The sequence below is a fragment of the Macaca thibetana genome, chromosome 2, assembly GCF_024542745.1.
Source record: "Macaca thibetana thibetana isolate TM-01 chromosome 2, ASM2454274v1, whole genome shotgun sequence".
Lineage (NCBI taxonomy): Eukaryota > Metazoa > Chordata > Mammalia > Primates > Cercopithecidae > Macaca > Macaca thibetana.
Window position 1 is genome coordinate 139704016 of NC_065579.1, and position 15063 is coordinate 139719078.

At 42.3% G+C, this 15063-nt stretch overlaps 1 protein-coding gene across 11 annotated transcripts in view; it reads left to right on the plus strand.

Annotated features, from left to right (window-relative positions):
- Positions 1-15063, plus strand: part of FANCD2 (FA complementation group D2) — a 144030-nt gene that overhangs the window by 111292 nt on the left and 17675 nt on the right. For 10 of the 11 annotated variants that reach the window (XM_050778645.1, XM_050778644.1, XM_050778650.1 and 7 more), the window contains 7 exons: positions 975-1083; positions 4650-4760; positions 5026-5135; positions 6303-6446; positions 9874-9990; positions 13159-13287; positions 13405-13523. In XM_050778645.1, the coding sequence (XP_050634602.1) occupies positions 975-1083; positions 4650-4760; positions 5026-5135; positions 6303-6446; positions 9874-9990; positions 13159-13287; positions 13405-13523 (839 nt within the window). The remainder of the gene's footprint in view (positions 1-974; positions 1084-4649; positions 4761-5025; positions 5136-6302; positions 6447-9873; positions 9991-13158; positions 13288-13404; positions 13524-15063) is intronic. The other variant, XM_050778643.1, reaches the window with a different exon arrangement.

The following is a 15063-nucleotide window of genomic DNA, read 5'->3' on the forward strand; positions in this document are numbered from 1 at the left end:
CTGTAGAACTGCTGTCCATCCTAGCACAGGCATATGCCTATGGTTTTGATTCAGTGAGTGGTGGTAGTTTCCCTCCCGTTAGAACATATTTGTGTTTAGTGATAATGACAATGATGACAACACCTTATGTCTCTATCTCACTGACTTCCTCTCACATGTTATTTCAGGAATGTTTATGCACTTGAATGAGCTTATTTGATTACCACATCTCTATTGTGATATGGGCAGGAATACTATTGTCCTCATTTTACACAAATGAATTTCAGGTATAGGGAGTTCAAAGTCATTAAAAATTTTTAAGTACTTACACTGTACCAAGTGCTGGACTCATTTCTTTATGAAGAAAATCTTAGAAAGGTTAAAGACTCAGCCAAGGTCACACAGTAAGGAGCAGAATAGAACTTGTTTCACCAAATTATGTGCTCTCTGGCTATTCCAGCTTGTAATATAACTAGTAATAAGTAAAACTAGGGTCACAAGCCTAATCTCCTTCACTTTTTGTTTTTTTGAGATGGAGTCTTGCTGTGTCACCCTGGCTGGAGTGCAGTGGCTCAATTTCGGCTCACCGCAACCTCCGCTTCCCAGGTTCAGGCAATTCTCCTGCCTCAGCCTCCCTAGTAGCTGGGATTACAGACATGTGCCACCATGCCCAGCTAATTTTTGTATTTTTGGTAGAGATGGGCTTTCACCATGTTGGCCAGACTGGTCTCGAACTCCTGGCCTCAAGTGATCCTCCTGCCTTGGCCTCCCAAAGTGCTGGGATTATAGATGTGAGCCACCGCGCCTGGCTGAATCTCCTATATTTTGGCCCAGAAATTTTTTTTCTCTATACCACCTTGCTGAGGACAGTTCTATTACAGACTAAACTCAAAGATCCTGCTTTTCATAGACATCTCTCAGCTCTGGATAAATAATACAAACAAGGTTAAAATCTGAACATTTGGAAGTATGACAGTGTAATTTGTACTTTGCAGATTGTGAATGCCTTCTGCCAGGAAACGTCACCTGAGATGAAGGGGAAGGTGCTCACCCGATTAAAGCACATTGTAGAACTGCAAATAATCCTGGAAAAGTACTTGGCAGGTAAGGGACATGTCCTATACTGGTAGTCCTACTAGGCCAGTAGTGAGGCAATAAAGCGCTTAGCTTTCCCTGATACCAAAACCAGACAAAGACACATCAAAAAAGAAACCTCAGCTGGGTGTGGTGGCTCATGCCTGTGATCCCAGCACTTTGGGAGGCCAAGACGGGCAGATCATGAGGTCAGGAGATCGAGACCATCCTCACTAACACAGTGAAACCCTGTCTCTACTGAAAATACAAAAAAAATTAGCCGGGCATAGTGATGGGCACCTGTAGTCCCAGCTACTTGGGAGGCTGCGGCAGGAGAATGGTGTGAACCCAGGAGGCGGAGCTTGCAGTGAGCCAAGATCGCGCCACTGCACTCCAGCTTGGGTGACTGAGTGAGACTCCTCAAAAAAAAAAAAAAGAAAGAAAAGAAACCTCAGGCCAATACACCTGATGAATGTTGATACAAAAATCCTAACAAAATACTAGCAAACCTAATTCAGCAACACATTAAAAATATCGGCCAGGCGCAAGGTGGCTCACGCCTGTAATCCCAGCACTTTGGGAAGCCAAGGCAGGTGGATCACTTGAGGTCAGGAATTTGAGACCAGCCTGGCCAACACGGTGAAACCCTGTCTGTACTAAACATACAAAAATTAGCTGGGCGTGGTTGTGGGCACCTGTAATCCCAGCTACTCGGGAGGCTGAGACAGGAGAATCGCTTGAACCTAGGAGGCGGAGGTTGCAGTGAGCCAAGATTGCACCACTGCACTCCAGCCTGGGTGACAGAGCAAGACTCCCATCTCAAAAACAAACAAAAAAAAGATCATTCATCATGGCCAAATGGGATGATTTATCCCAGGGATGCAAGGATTGTTCAACATACATAAATCAATGTGATACATCCTATCAACAGAATGAAGGACAAAAGCCACCTGATATTTAACTTGATGCTTAAAAAAATTTTTTTAAATTCAACTTCCTTTCATCATAAAAAAAGTCCCTCAGAAAACTGGGTATAGACCCATAGCTACTATTAAACTGAACAGGGAAAAACTGAAAGCCTTTCTTCTAAGATCTGGAACAAGACAAGGATACCCACTTATATAATACCACTATTATACAATACAGTATTGGAAGTCCAAGCTAGAACAATTAAGAGAAAGAAAGGAAGGGCATCCAAATTATAAAGGAAAATGTTAAATTATACTTGTTTGCAGATATGATCTTATATTTGGAAAAGCCTAAAGACTCCATCAAAAAACTATTAGATAAATTTAGTAAAGTTGCAAGATACAAACTCATCATATAAAAATGAGTAGCATTTCTGTATACCAACAACTAAGAATCTGAAAAATATCAAGAAAGTAATCCATTTACAATAGCTACAAATAAAACAAACAAAAGTTACAAATAAAATAGGAATAAACTTAACCAAAGAAGTGAAAGAGCACTACAATGAGAACTATGAAACATTGATGCAAGAAATTGAAGAGCAAATAAAAAAAGGAAAGATACTTCATGTTCATGGATCGGAAGAATTAATAGTGTTAAAATTTCCATACTACCCAACACAATCTGTAGATTCAAGGTAATCCCTATCAAAATACCAATGAGATTCTTCACAGAAATAGAAAAAAAAAATCCTAAAATTTATAGAGAACCACTGAAGACCCAGAATAGCCAAAGCTGTCCTGAGTAAAATGAATGAAACTGGAGGAATCACATTACCTGACTTCAAATTATACTACAGAGCTATAGTAACCAAAACAGCATGGTGCTGGCATAAAAACAGATGCATACACCAGTGGAACAGAAGAGAGCCCAGAAATAAATCCATATACCTACAATGAACTCATTCTAAGCAAAGGTGCCAAGAATATACATTGGGGAAGGACATGTCTTCAATAAATGGTGTTGGGAAAACTGGACATCCATATGCAGAAGAATGAAACTAGACCCCTATCTCTTGCCATATAGAAAAATCAAAACGGATTGTAGACTTAAATCTAAGACTTCAAATTATGAAACTACTAGCAACAATAACAAAAAACGTTCAGAAAACTCTTCAGGACATTAGAGTGGGCAAAGATTTCTTGAGGAATACCGTACAAACACAGGCAACCAAAGCAAAAATGGACAAATTGGATCACATTAAGTTAAAAAGTTAAGTTCCTTTCCTCTGTATAGCAAAGGAAACACCAAAGTGAAGACACAGCCCACAGAAGGGGAGAAAATATTTGTAAACTATGTACTGACAAGGGATTAATAACTAGAATATATAGATAGGAAAAAAATTTATTCGGATTGAAAAATGGGTAAAAGGTCTGAATAGACATTCCTCAAAACAAGACATACAAATGGTGGATATAGGAAAAGGTGCTAAACATCACTGAGCATCAGAGAAATGCAAATCAAAACTGCCATGAGATATCATCTCACTCTAGTTAAGATGGCTTTTATCCAAAAGACAGGCAATAACAAATGCTGGTGAGAATATGGAGAAAAGAGAACCTTTGTACGCTGTTGGGAATGTAAATTAGTACAAGCACTATGGAAAACAGTTTGGAGTTTCCTCAAAAAACTAAAAATAGAATCACTGTATGATCCAGGAATGCCACTGATAGGTGTATACGCAAAAGAAAGGAAATCAGTATACCAAGGAGATACCTGCACTCCCATGTTTATTGCAGTGCTAGTCACAATAATCAAGATTTGGAAGCAACCTAAGTGTCCATCTGTGGGTGAATGGATAAAATGTGGTACATATACACAATGGAGTACTATTCAGCCATGAAAAACAATGAGATCCTGTTGTTTGCAATAATACAGGTGGAACTGGAGGACATTATGTGGAACTGGAGGACATGTTAAGTGAAATAGGCCAGGCACAACATATTTTCACATATTTGTGGGAGCTGAAAATTAAAATAATTTGACTCATGGAGATAGAGTAGAAGGATGGTTACCAGAGGCTGGGGAGGGTAATGGTGGTTGGGGGACTAGGAAAAATGGTAGGGTGGTTAATAGGTTCAAAAATATAGTTAGATAGAATGAATAAGATCCTTACTACAACCTCAGCCTCCTGGGTTCAGGCAGTTCTCCTGCCTCAACCTCCCGAGTAGCTGCTATTACAGGCACCTGCCAGCACACCCGGCTCATTTTTGTAGTTTTGGTAGAGACAGGGTTACACCATGTTGGCCAGACTGGTGTCAAACTCCTGACCTCAGGTGATCCACCCGCCTTGGCCTCCCAAAGTGCTTGGGATTACAGGCGTGAGCCACCTGCCTGGCCACCATTTAGATTTTAAATGTTTGTTTTAGTTTTTATCTGTTTGTTAGTTATATATCATTATTTAAAGTTGTTTTATGATAATTGATCATAATATGATATTTCTGTGTTATCTCTGGCCATTTTGCTATGCCAAAACAATGTCAGATGACTTGAATATGTCTTATAAGCATTCAGCCACACTTGGTAATTTTGGAAACTAGTTTTTAGCCAATGGAGTGACTGAATTTCAAGTCTAATGGTGGCGTGTAATTGGTACTCATTGAGTTTCAACCTGCTCTTTGTTTCAGTCACCCCAGACTATATCCCTCCTCTTGGAAACTTTGACATGGAAACTTTAGATATAACACCTCATACTGTTACTGCTATTTCAGCAAAAATCAGAAAGAAAGGAAAAATAGGTAAGTATGTTCTTTTCCTCGTCTTCTGTTTCTAAATGAGCTGCATTGAATTAACCTAAAAGTTATGTGTATCATGGCATAAATAATTGGAGCAATTGTACAACTGAACCCTTTGTTAGATTTATAAATACACTGTAATTTAGGGTTATAAAATTACCTCTTCTACCTCTAGGCAGTTCCCAACAGGTTGTTTTCTGAGGGCAATGATATTTGGCTGACATGATTATTAATTACTTGAGTCATTTTTCTCTTTTTAATATAAAAGAAAGGAAACAAAAAGCAGATGGTAGCAAGACATCCTCCTCTGACACAATTTCAGAAGAGAAAAATTCAGAATGTGACCCTACACCATCTCATAGAGGCCAGCTGAACAAGGTATTGGAATGATGGGTATCCATGAAGGTTTGTGACATCCAAATGAGAGTAACAGAACCCCAACTTTATTCTCTGCATTTTACAAAGAAAAAGAAAATTAGGAAACAGCAAGCCAAAACTCTCTTAGGCCTTGGAGTAAACTCCTTAGTAGCAAAGTTCAGATTAGACTGTAGGTCCTTATTCCTGCCACACACTGTTGACTGTTTTTTCTAATTATTTTCTTGACTGTTTTAGTCCCTTTTTTGTACCCCAGCAATACATTGAATTCTCTCTTGAGGTACTTGATTATCATTAGTTCCCTTTTACTTTACATTTGTACTGTTCGCAGAATGAGTTTCATGTGTTTGAAATTGCCTGGACCACATGGATCCCAATTATTTCTGTTTATCAGCTACCATTTATTGTATATTTATTAGGTATAGTTTCTCTAAGAGCCCAAGTTTAATATTAATACCACATTTAATGAATAAGGAAACTAAGACCCAGGGAAGACAAGTGCCCAAAGTCACACAGTTAATAAATGCTGGAGCTAGGATTTGAAGCCAGACCATTCTGGCCCCTAAGCTCACAGGTTTTTTTTTTTTTTTTTTTTTTTTTTTTTCTGAGATGGAGTCTCGAACTGTCACCCAGGCTGGAGTGCAGTGGTGCCATCTCGGCTCACTGCAACCTCCACCTCCTGGGTTCAAGTGATTCTCCTACCTCAGCCTCCCGCGTAGCTGGGACTACAGGCATACACCACCACACCCAGCTAATTTTTATACTTTTAGTAGAGACGGGGTTTCACCATCTTGGCTAGGCTGGTTTCAAACTCCTGACCTCGTGATCCACCCGCCTCAGCCTCCCAAAGTGCTGGGATTACAGGCATGAACCACCATGCCCGGCCAGCTCACAGTTTTCTACATTAGACCTAAATGCCTTGATTTGCCTAATAGATCATCCCTAAATAGAAACCAGCTAAGGGTCTTGATGTGTGACTTGTATCCCCATCTTAAATTAGGTGCTCTGTCTTGGGAATATTTAGGGACTTTTGCTAGAGAAATGTGTTATTATAATAAAAATGTAATTTTTTGCATTAAATAAATGCATATTTGCACTTTGAAGTTTTATTAAAATTTGATTAATATAGAAGATTTATTTATTCTCTTTGTTGCCGTGACTTCCCCATAGGAGTTCACAGGGAAGGAAGAAAAGACATCATTGTTACTACATAATTACCATGCTTTTTTCCGAGAGCTGGACATTGAGGTCTTCTCTATTCTACATTGTGGACTTGTGACCAAGTTCATCTTAGATACTGAAATGCACACTGAAGTAAGTGACAGGCTAGGATCTCAGAATTTAATCTTCTTTCAGAAAGTTCCTCAGGTCTATTCTTATTTCACAAAGAACACTGTGACACTGAGGAGAGAAGTTAGACTGACTGTATAAGCCTTTATATGTGAAAGTAATGATGAATAATCATCCTTATCATATTGGTGTTTGTAAGTCATAAGGATTTTAAAAATGTGTCAGACATAAAATATGCCAATGATGTGATCCTTACGTTTAGGTTACTACTACTACTACTACTATTACTATTACTACTACTACTACTACTACTGCTAGTAAGCTACTTAGATTATTTTTGTAGAGGAGCACTTTTCTGGTTCTTAGAGGTCATTGCCCTTTTCACTTTTTCACATTTGTTCAGCACCCGACAGATGCTTACTGAGTCCTATTTTGTGTTTGCCACTAATCAAGGTACTTGCATTTCAGTAGTACATAGAGCATGATGCTTGCCTTCAAATAGCTTCTAATCTAATCGAAGAAGTGGAAATAGCTAGCAGTACCATAGCTTTATTATTATTAATTTTTTTAATAGTTCAGACAGTGAGGTCCACATTGAAAAAAACCAGGGACACTTAGTCTACAAGTCCCCAAGGCAAACAGTCAAATACAGCCTCCTTTCTCAGCTACAGTAAAGAAACCACCAAGGCTAGACTTAAAATTGAACCCATATTCCTTAGGGCCTGTTTTAATTGCTTTTGTAAAATAATGAGGCAGCCCGTCTCATCCCAAATAAGACTGTTTCTCCACTCCTCCACAGGCAGAACCTCTCACTTCTTTTTTTTTTTTTTTTGTTTGAGACGGAGTCTCGCTCTGTGGCCCAGGCTGAAGTGAAGTGGCGCGATCTCCATTCACTGCAAGCTCTGCCTCCTGGGTTCACGCCATTCTGCTGCCACTTCAGCCTCCTGAATAGCTGGGACTACAGGCGCCTGCCACCTTGCCCAGCTAATTTTTTGTATTTTTAGTAGAGACGGGGTTTCACTGTTGTTAGCTAGGATGGTCTCGATCTCCTGACCTTGTGATCCGCCCACCTTGGCCTCCGAAAGTGCTGGGATTACAGATGTGAGCCACTGCACCCAGCCATATATATATATTTTTTTATCTTTCTACATCATCTCACCCTTAGGAGATTCCACATAAATGTGTATTGAGTGAGCAGTTTGCAATGAGACTGTATTTCACCCATTCTGCTTCTGGCAGTGTAATGTAGTTATTACACTGGGATCACTCTGGGATCCTGCCCAGAGTTAATAGTAGCAAAACATTAGAGGAAGAGAAGTATGAAAGGATTATTTAATGAACAGACAAAAGTGAAATTCCCTTGAATTAGTCTTTTTTTTTCTTTCCAAACTCTGCGTGTGGCATTCAAAGTCATTTTTTTAATCACAGGATATTTAGGAAATGCATCTTGGATCCACAACTGGAAAGGTATACAGAGGAATTTATAGAGAAAAAGTATGTCTTCTAAACTATACTGTCTTGAATTCTTATTTTACTATTCAGAATATTTATTTTGGACATGCTTGACTTTATTATATGACAGAGCATAATAGCTATCCTTTATATGAGATGGGTGCAATTTCCTCCTTTGCCTCTTTTCTTTTTAGAGACAGAGTCTTGCTCTGTCACCCAGGCTAAAGTGCAGTGGCAAGATCATAGCTCACTGCAACCTTGAACTCCTGGATTCAAGGATCAAGTGATTCTCCCACCTTAGCCTTCCAAGTATCTAGGGCCACTGGCATGCCCAACTACACCCAGCTAGTTTTTTTGTTTGTTTGTTGGAGACAGAGTCTTGCTCTGTCCATCAGGCTGGAGTACAGTGGCAGGATCTTGGCTCACTGCAGCCTCTTCCTCCTGAGCTCAAGCGATTCTCCTGCCTCAGCCTCCCAAGTATCTGCGATTACAGATGCCCACCACCACATTGGCTAATTTTTGTATTTTTAATAGAGAGGGGATTTCACCATATTGGCCAGGCTGGTCTCAGACTCCTGACCTCAAATGATCTGCCCGCCTTGACCTCCCAAAGTACTGGGAGTTTGAGACCAGCCTAGGTAACACATTGAGACCTGTCTCTACAAAAAGTAAAAAAAAAAGAAAAAAAAAATAGCCAAGCGTGGTGACGCACACCTGTGATCCCAGCTACCTGGGCAGCTGAGGTGGGACCATCACTTGAGTCCAGGAGGTTGAGGCTGCAGTGAGCTGTGAACACAATATTGCACTCCAGCCTGAGCAACAGAGCAAGACCCTGTCTCAAAAATAAGTAAATAAATAAATAAAAGTCAAATTATTTACCCGGCCAGGCACGGTGGCTCACACCTCTAATCACAGCACTTTGGGAGACCGAGACAGGTGTATCACCTGAGGTCAAGAGTTTGAGACCAACCTGGCCAACGTGATGAAACACGTCTGTACTAAAAATACAAAAATTAGTCAGGCTGGTGGTGGGCACCTGTAATCCCAGCTGCTTGGGAGGCTGAGGCAGGAGAATTGCTTGAACCTGGGATGCAGAGCTTGTAGTGAGCCAAGATCATGCCACTGCCCTCCAGTCTGGGAGACAGAACAAGACTCTGTCTCAAAAAAAAATTTTTTTTTCACCCATTGGGAAGTATTAACATGAAATAGCCAGGTGTGGTGGCTCATGCCTGTCCATAATCCCAATACCTTGAGAGGCCAAGGCAGGAGGTTTGCTTGAGCCCAGGAGTTTGAAACCAGCCTGGGCAACAAAGTGAGACCCCATCTGTATAAAAAAAATTTGAAAATTAGCTGAGCCCAGGTGTGCTGGTTCATACCTGTAATTCTGGCACACTGGGAGGCCGAGGCAGAAGGATCATATAGTGAGACCTCATTTCTTTTTTTTTTTTTTTTTTTTTTTTTTTTTTTTTTTTTTTTGACTCGGAGTCTTGCTCTGTGCCCCAGGCTGGAGTGCAGTGGCGCGATCTCGGCTCACTGCAAGCTCCGCTCCCCCGGGTTCACGCCATTCTCCTGCCTCAGCCTCCCGAGTAGCTGGGACTACAGGCGCCCGCCACCTCGCCCGGCTAATTTTCTTGTATTTTTAGTAGAGACGGGGTTTCACCATGTTAGCCAGGATGGTCTCGATCTCCTGACCTCATGATCCGCTCGTCTCGGCCTCCCAAAGTGCTGGGATTACAGGCTTGAGCCACCGCGCCCGGCCTACTAGACCTCATTTCTTATTAATTAAAAAAAAAAAAAGATGTAGCTGGGCATGGTTGCGTGTGCCTGTAGTCCCAGCTACTCAGGAGGCTGAGATGGGAGGATAACTCGGGCCCAGGAGTTCAAGGCTGGAATGGCTATGATCTTGCCACTGCACATTTACGAAAAAGAAAGAAATAAAAAAAATTATCATGAAATGACTAGGACATTCTTGGAACTAATCCTTTCCTCCATGTGACAGGCGACAGAAGTTGTGCAACTTGGGCCCCCTGAGCTACTTTTCTTGCTAGAAGATCTCTCCCAGAAGCTGGAGAGTATGCTGACACCTCCTATTACCAGGAGAGTCCCCTTTTTCAAGGTTAGTATAGGCAGAAGCAGATGACTTGGGCTTAGTAGATTTGGGAACAAAGGAGGTATTAGTGATGAAAAAGTTGTCACTTCCTCTGGCTTTGTGTTTGGGTCACTGTGTAGCATGGGTGCAGCCGTATTGCCAGACAGTATTCATCTTGCTTTATTTATTTATTTATTTTGAGACAGAGTCTCACTCTGTCACACAGGCTGGAGTGCAGTGAAGTGATCTCAGCTCACTGCAAGCTCCGCCTCCCGGGTTCATGCCATTCTCCTGCCTCAGCCTCCCAAGTATCTGGGACTACAGACACCCACCACCACGCCTGGCTAATTTTTTTAGTAGAGACGGGGTTTCACCATTTTAGCCAGGAGGGTCTCAATCTCCTGACTTCATGATCCACCCACCTTGGCCCCCCAAAGTGCTGGGATTACAGGTGTGAGCCACCAACGCCCGGCCTCATCTTGCTTTAAAAAGGAAGTCTGAAAGCTGGGCCCGATGGCTCATGCCTGTAATCCCAGCACTTTGGGAGGCCGAGGAGGGCAGATCACTTGAGTTCAGGAGTTCGAGACCAGCCTGGCCAACATGGTGAAACCCCATCTCTACTAAAAATACAAAAAGAACTAGCAGGCATGGTGGTGCAGCTATATAGTCCCAGCTACTTGGCAGGCTGAGGCATGGGGAGGCGGAGGTTGCAGTGAGCTGAGATTGCACTACCGCACTCCAGTCTGGGCGACAGATTTTGTCTCAAACAAACAAAAAGTCTACCTGTGCAGTGGCTCACACCTGTAATCCCAGCACATTAGAAGGCCGAGGCAGGTGGATCACCTGAGGTCAGGAGTTTGAGACCAGCCTGGCCAACGTGGCAAGAGCCTGTCTCTACTAAAAATACAAAAATAATTAGCCAGGTATGGTGGCGCATGCTTGTAGTCCCAGGTGCTTGGGAGACTGAGGCAGAAGATTTGCTTGACCCCAGGAGGTAGATGCTGCAGTGAGCCAAGATCATGCTACTGCACTCTAGCCTGGGCATTAGAATGAGACTCCGTCTCAGAAATTTAAAAAAAAAAAAAAAAGGAAGTCTGAAACAGAAAATAGAAAGGCACTTGGAATAAGGAATGTATTTCTTTTTTTGAGACAGTCTCGCTCCGTTGCCCAGTGGCACGATCTCAGCTCACTGCAGCCTCTGCCTCCTGGGTTCAAGCAATTCTCATGCCTCAGCCTCCTGAGTAGCTGGGGACTAGAGGCGCGCACCACCATGCCCAGCTAATTTTTGTATTTTTAGTAGAGAAGGGGTTTTAACATGTTCGTCAGGCTGATCTCAAACTCCTGACCTCATGATCCGCCCACCTCGGCCTCCCAAAGTGCTGGAATTACAGGCGTGAGCACCACGCCCGACCTACGAAGTGTATTTCTAAATGCCCTAAACATTCCTGAATCCTGTTCTTCACTTGAATTTTGGTTTCAACAGCCTCCCAAACTAAGCCCGGGCCCATGCCTCAATGTAGTAGTAAGCTGTCTAGAGCGGCCAGAACTTCAGATGTGTATGTAGTGTACAAACATGCACCTAATATCCGGGGAAGCAGTTGGATGGTGCATATAACAAAATAAGAAAATCTTGGATATAAGCATTTTAAACATCAATATATCCAGTTTCTTGATTCCTTCTTTTTTTTTTTTTTTTTTTTTTTTTTTTTGAGTTGGAGTCTTCCTCTGTTGCCAGGCTGGAGTGCAGTGACTTGATCTTGGCTCACTGCAACCTCCGCCTCCCAGGTTCAAGCGATTCTCCTGCCTCAGCCTCCCAAGTAGCTGGGACTACAGGCGCACGCCACCATGCCCGGCTAATTTTTTTATTTTTATTTTTATTTTTATTTTTATTTTTTTTTTGAGACGGAGTCTTGCTCTGTCGCCCAAGCTGGAGTGCAGTGGCGCGATCCTGGCTCACTGCAAGCTCCGCCTCCTGGGTTCACGCCATTCTCCTGCCCCAGCCTCCCGAGTAGCTGGGACTACAGGCGCCCACCACTGCGCCCGGCTCATTTTTTGTATTTTTAGTAGAGACGGGGTTTCACCGTGGTCTCGACCTCCTGACCTTGTGATCCGCCCGCCTCGGCCTCCCAAAGTGCTGGGATTACAGGCGTGAGCCACCGCGCCCGGCCATTTTTTTATTTTTAGTAAAGACGGGGTTTCACCATGTTGGCCAGGATTGTCTCGATCTCTCGACCTCGTAATCCGCCTGCCTCAGCCTCCCGAAGTGCTGGGATTACAGGCGAGAGCCACAGTGCCCAGCAATTCATTCTTCTTTGTATTCACTATTGGCTCTACTTTTTGAGACAAGGCTTTGCTATATTGCCCAGGCTGGAGTGTAGTGGCACAGTCTTGGCTCACTGAAACCTCCACCTCCTGGATTCAAGTAATCCTCCCACCTCAGCCTCCTGAGTAGCTAGGACTATAGGCATGTGCCACCACACTCAGCTAATTTTTGTATTTTTTGTAAATAAGAGTTTCAGCGTGTTGCCCAGGCTTTTACATTTTTTATTTGTTTGTTTTTCAATTATAAGAGGGAGGCAGGGCACAGTGGCTCACGCCTTTAACCCTAACACTTTGGGAGGCCAAGATGGTGGATTGCTTGAGCTCAGGAGTTCGAGACCAGCCTGGGCAATGTGGTTAAACCCCATCTCTACAAAAATTACAAAAACTAGCCATGTTTGTTGGCATGTGCCTGTGGTCTCAGCTACTTGGGAGGCTGAGGTGAGAGGATCACTTGAACCCAGGAATTCAAGGCTGCAGTGAGCTGTGATCATGCCACTGCACTCCAGCCTGGGTGACAGAGCAGAACCTTGTCTCAAAAAAAAAAAAAAAAAAAGTTATAAGAAGGAGTCTATTGCTCTACATTTGTCAACCTAAATGATTTCTACTTTTATGTGACCTTTATCTGATTAGTTATGATAGGGCTATATGTCTCAATCAAACACTGTTCCTCCTCTACAAAAGCCAATCTCTCAGTCATTAGAAGATGGAGCAAGATTTTTATCCCTCCGTTAGAATATAGTCTTAGGTGAACAACTCATTTCTCCCATCTGCTCCTACCTGGTGACACAGGTTTGACTTGACTCCATTGCGAACCCTTAGTTTCTGAGAAGCTATCCAGCAATTTCTTCACTCATAACTCTGAATTTATTATAGAACAAAGGAAGCCGGAATATTGGATTCTCACATCTCCAACAGAGATCTGCCCAAGAAATTGTTCATTGTGTTTTTCAACTGGTGACCCCAATGTGTAACCACCTGGAGAACATTCACAACTATTTTCAGGTCAGAAGCCTAGACTTAGAAGCCACTAAGCAAATATGAGGTTTTATTTTTGGCTGAGAAAAAGGAAAATGAGGACAATTACTGAAGCAACTGTCCTAAAATCATTTTTATTTTTAGTGTTTAGCTGCTGAGAATCATGGTGTAGTTGATGGACCAGGAATGAAAGTTCAGGAGTACCACATAATGTCTTCCTGCTATCAAAGGCTGCTGCAGATTTTTCATGGGCTTTTTGCTTGGTAAGTATGTGGGAAGTGTGGAGAGAAATGATTATATACTTGCTTTTACTTAACAGTCACCAAGGCACTGAAATGTAGAAAAGAAAGAAAAGGTTCAAAAACCTTATGTAAATATGGTTCTTTAATTTTGTGGGAGTGTTCTTGTCTGTATTATTTCATTTGATCTGATACCCTCTGAGTCCTTTGGAGTCACTATTGTTAACCATTTGACAAATTAGGTGACTTGCTGATGAGCTAACATATAACAGATCTGGCCATCTGATCCTCAGTCCAGTTTCCTTTAGCATGCTTTAATTCCAGATTGTTTGGTGACGGGCTGAACACAGTGTGAGCTGGACTATTCCATGATACCTTCATGGAAACAGTGGGACTCGAGGGAACCCCAGAAGGGTACATGGCCTTTAGAGAGATAAAGGAAGGAGGTGGAAGGTACAACATGGACAAAAGTAGAACTAAGGGAGGTGTGCCCCTTAAATACTTTTGTTCATCAGGGACAGACCTTGGGCTCTCTGTTCTCATTATACAAGATTTCTGGTCAATCCTACCCAAGCTTAAATTTAGCCAAAATTTATTTTCTGAGCTATAGGCATTTATATCCAACTGCCTACTCAACACCTCCTTAGATGTGTCATTGACACCTCAGACTCCACATCCAAAATGGAATGTGTCATCCCTAGCACGCTCCTTCAGCTTTGTCTGGCTTAGTACATGGTACCACCAATTGCCTGAACCAGAAACCAGGAGTTATTCTTTGTCCCTCCCTCTGCTCTCCACCGTCTTTTTCCCACATCTGATTGCCAAATCCTGTTGATTTTATTTTCTGTTATAAATAACATCCAGATAGCCATCTGTCCCTGTTTCTCCACTGCTTCCAAACTCCCATTATCTCTCAACCTGGACTGGGCTAGGTTCACACTTGGCCTCTCTCAGTCCATTCTTCACATGGCAGTAAGAGTGATCTTCCTAACATAAACCCAATTTGATCCTATCCCAATTTGGATTTCTGATTGCTCTTAGATTTTTCTTGAGTTAAAACTCTCTTACCTAGCCTCTAGGTCTTTTTCTGACTCCTGCTATTCCATTTATTATATTATACTCTGCCTCTAGCCTCACTGAGTTAATTTCAGCACCCCATATAGCTTTTATGTGGGAGGCTTTGCACATGTTCATTCTCCTGCCAGGACCCCCACTCTTCTTGATCCCCAACTTTTTCTGACTCATCACATCTCTTGAGATCTGGACTTAAGCATCCATCCTGCCTCTCTAACCCCCAGTTCTCTTCTAACACTCTGGTATCCGTTTCGTGATAAAACTTAATTTCATTTTATTATAATTACTTGTTCAGCAGTCTTTCCTGCTAGACTCTGAGCTCCATAAAGGCAGATGTCTGTCATTTTAATATCCTCAGTACTTAAAAGCAGTGCCTGACAAAAAATTTGAACAATTTATCGAGGAGACTTATGGATGGCACGTGTGAAAGGGGTCTGACATTGTGGTTTATGCCTGTAATCCCAACACTTTGGGAGGCCAAAGTGGGTGG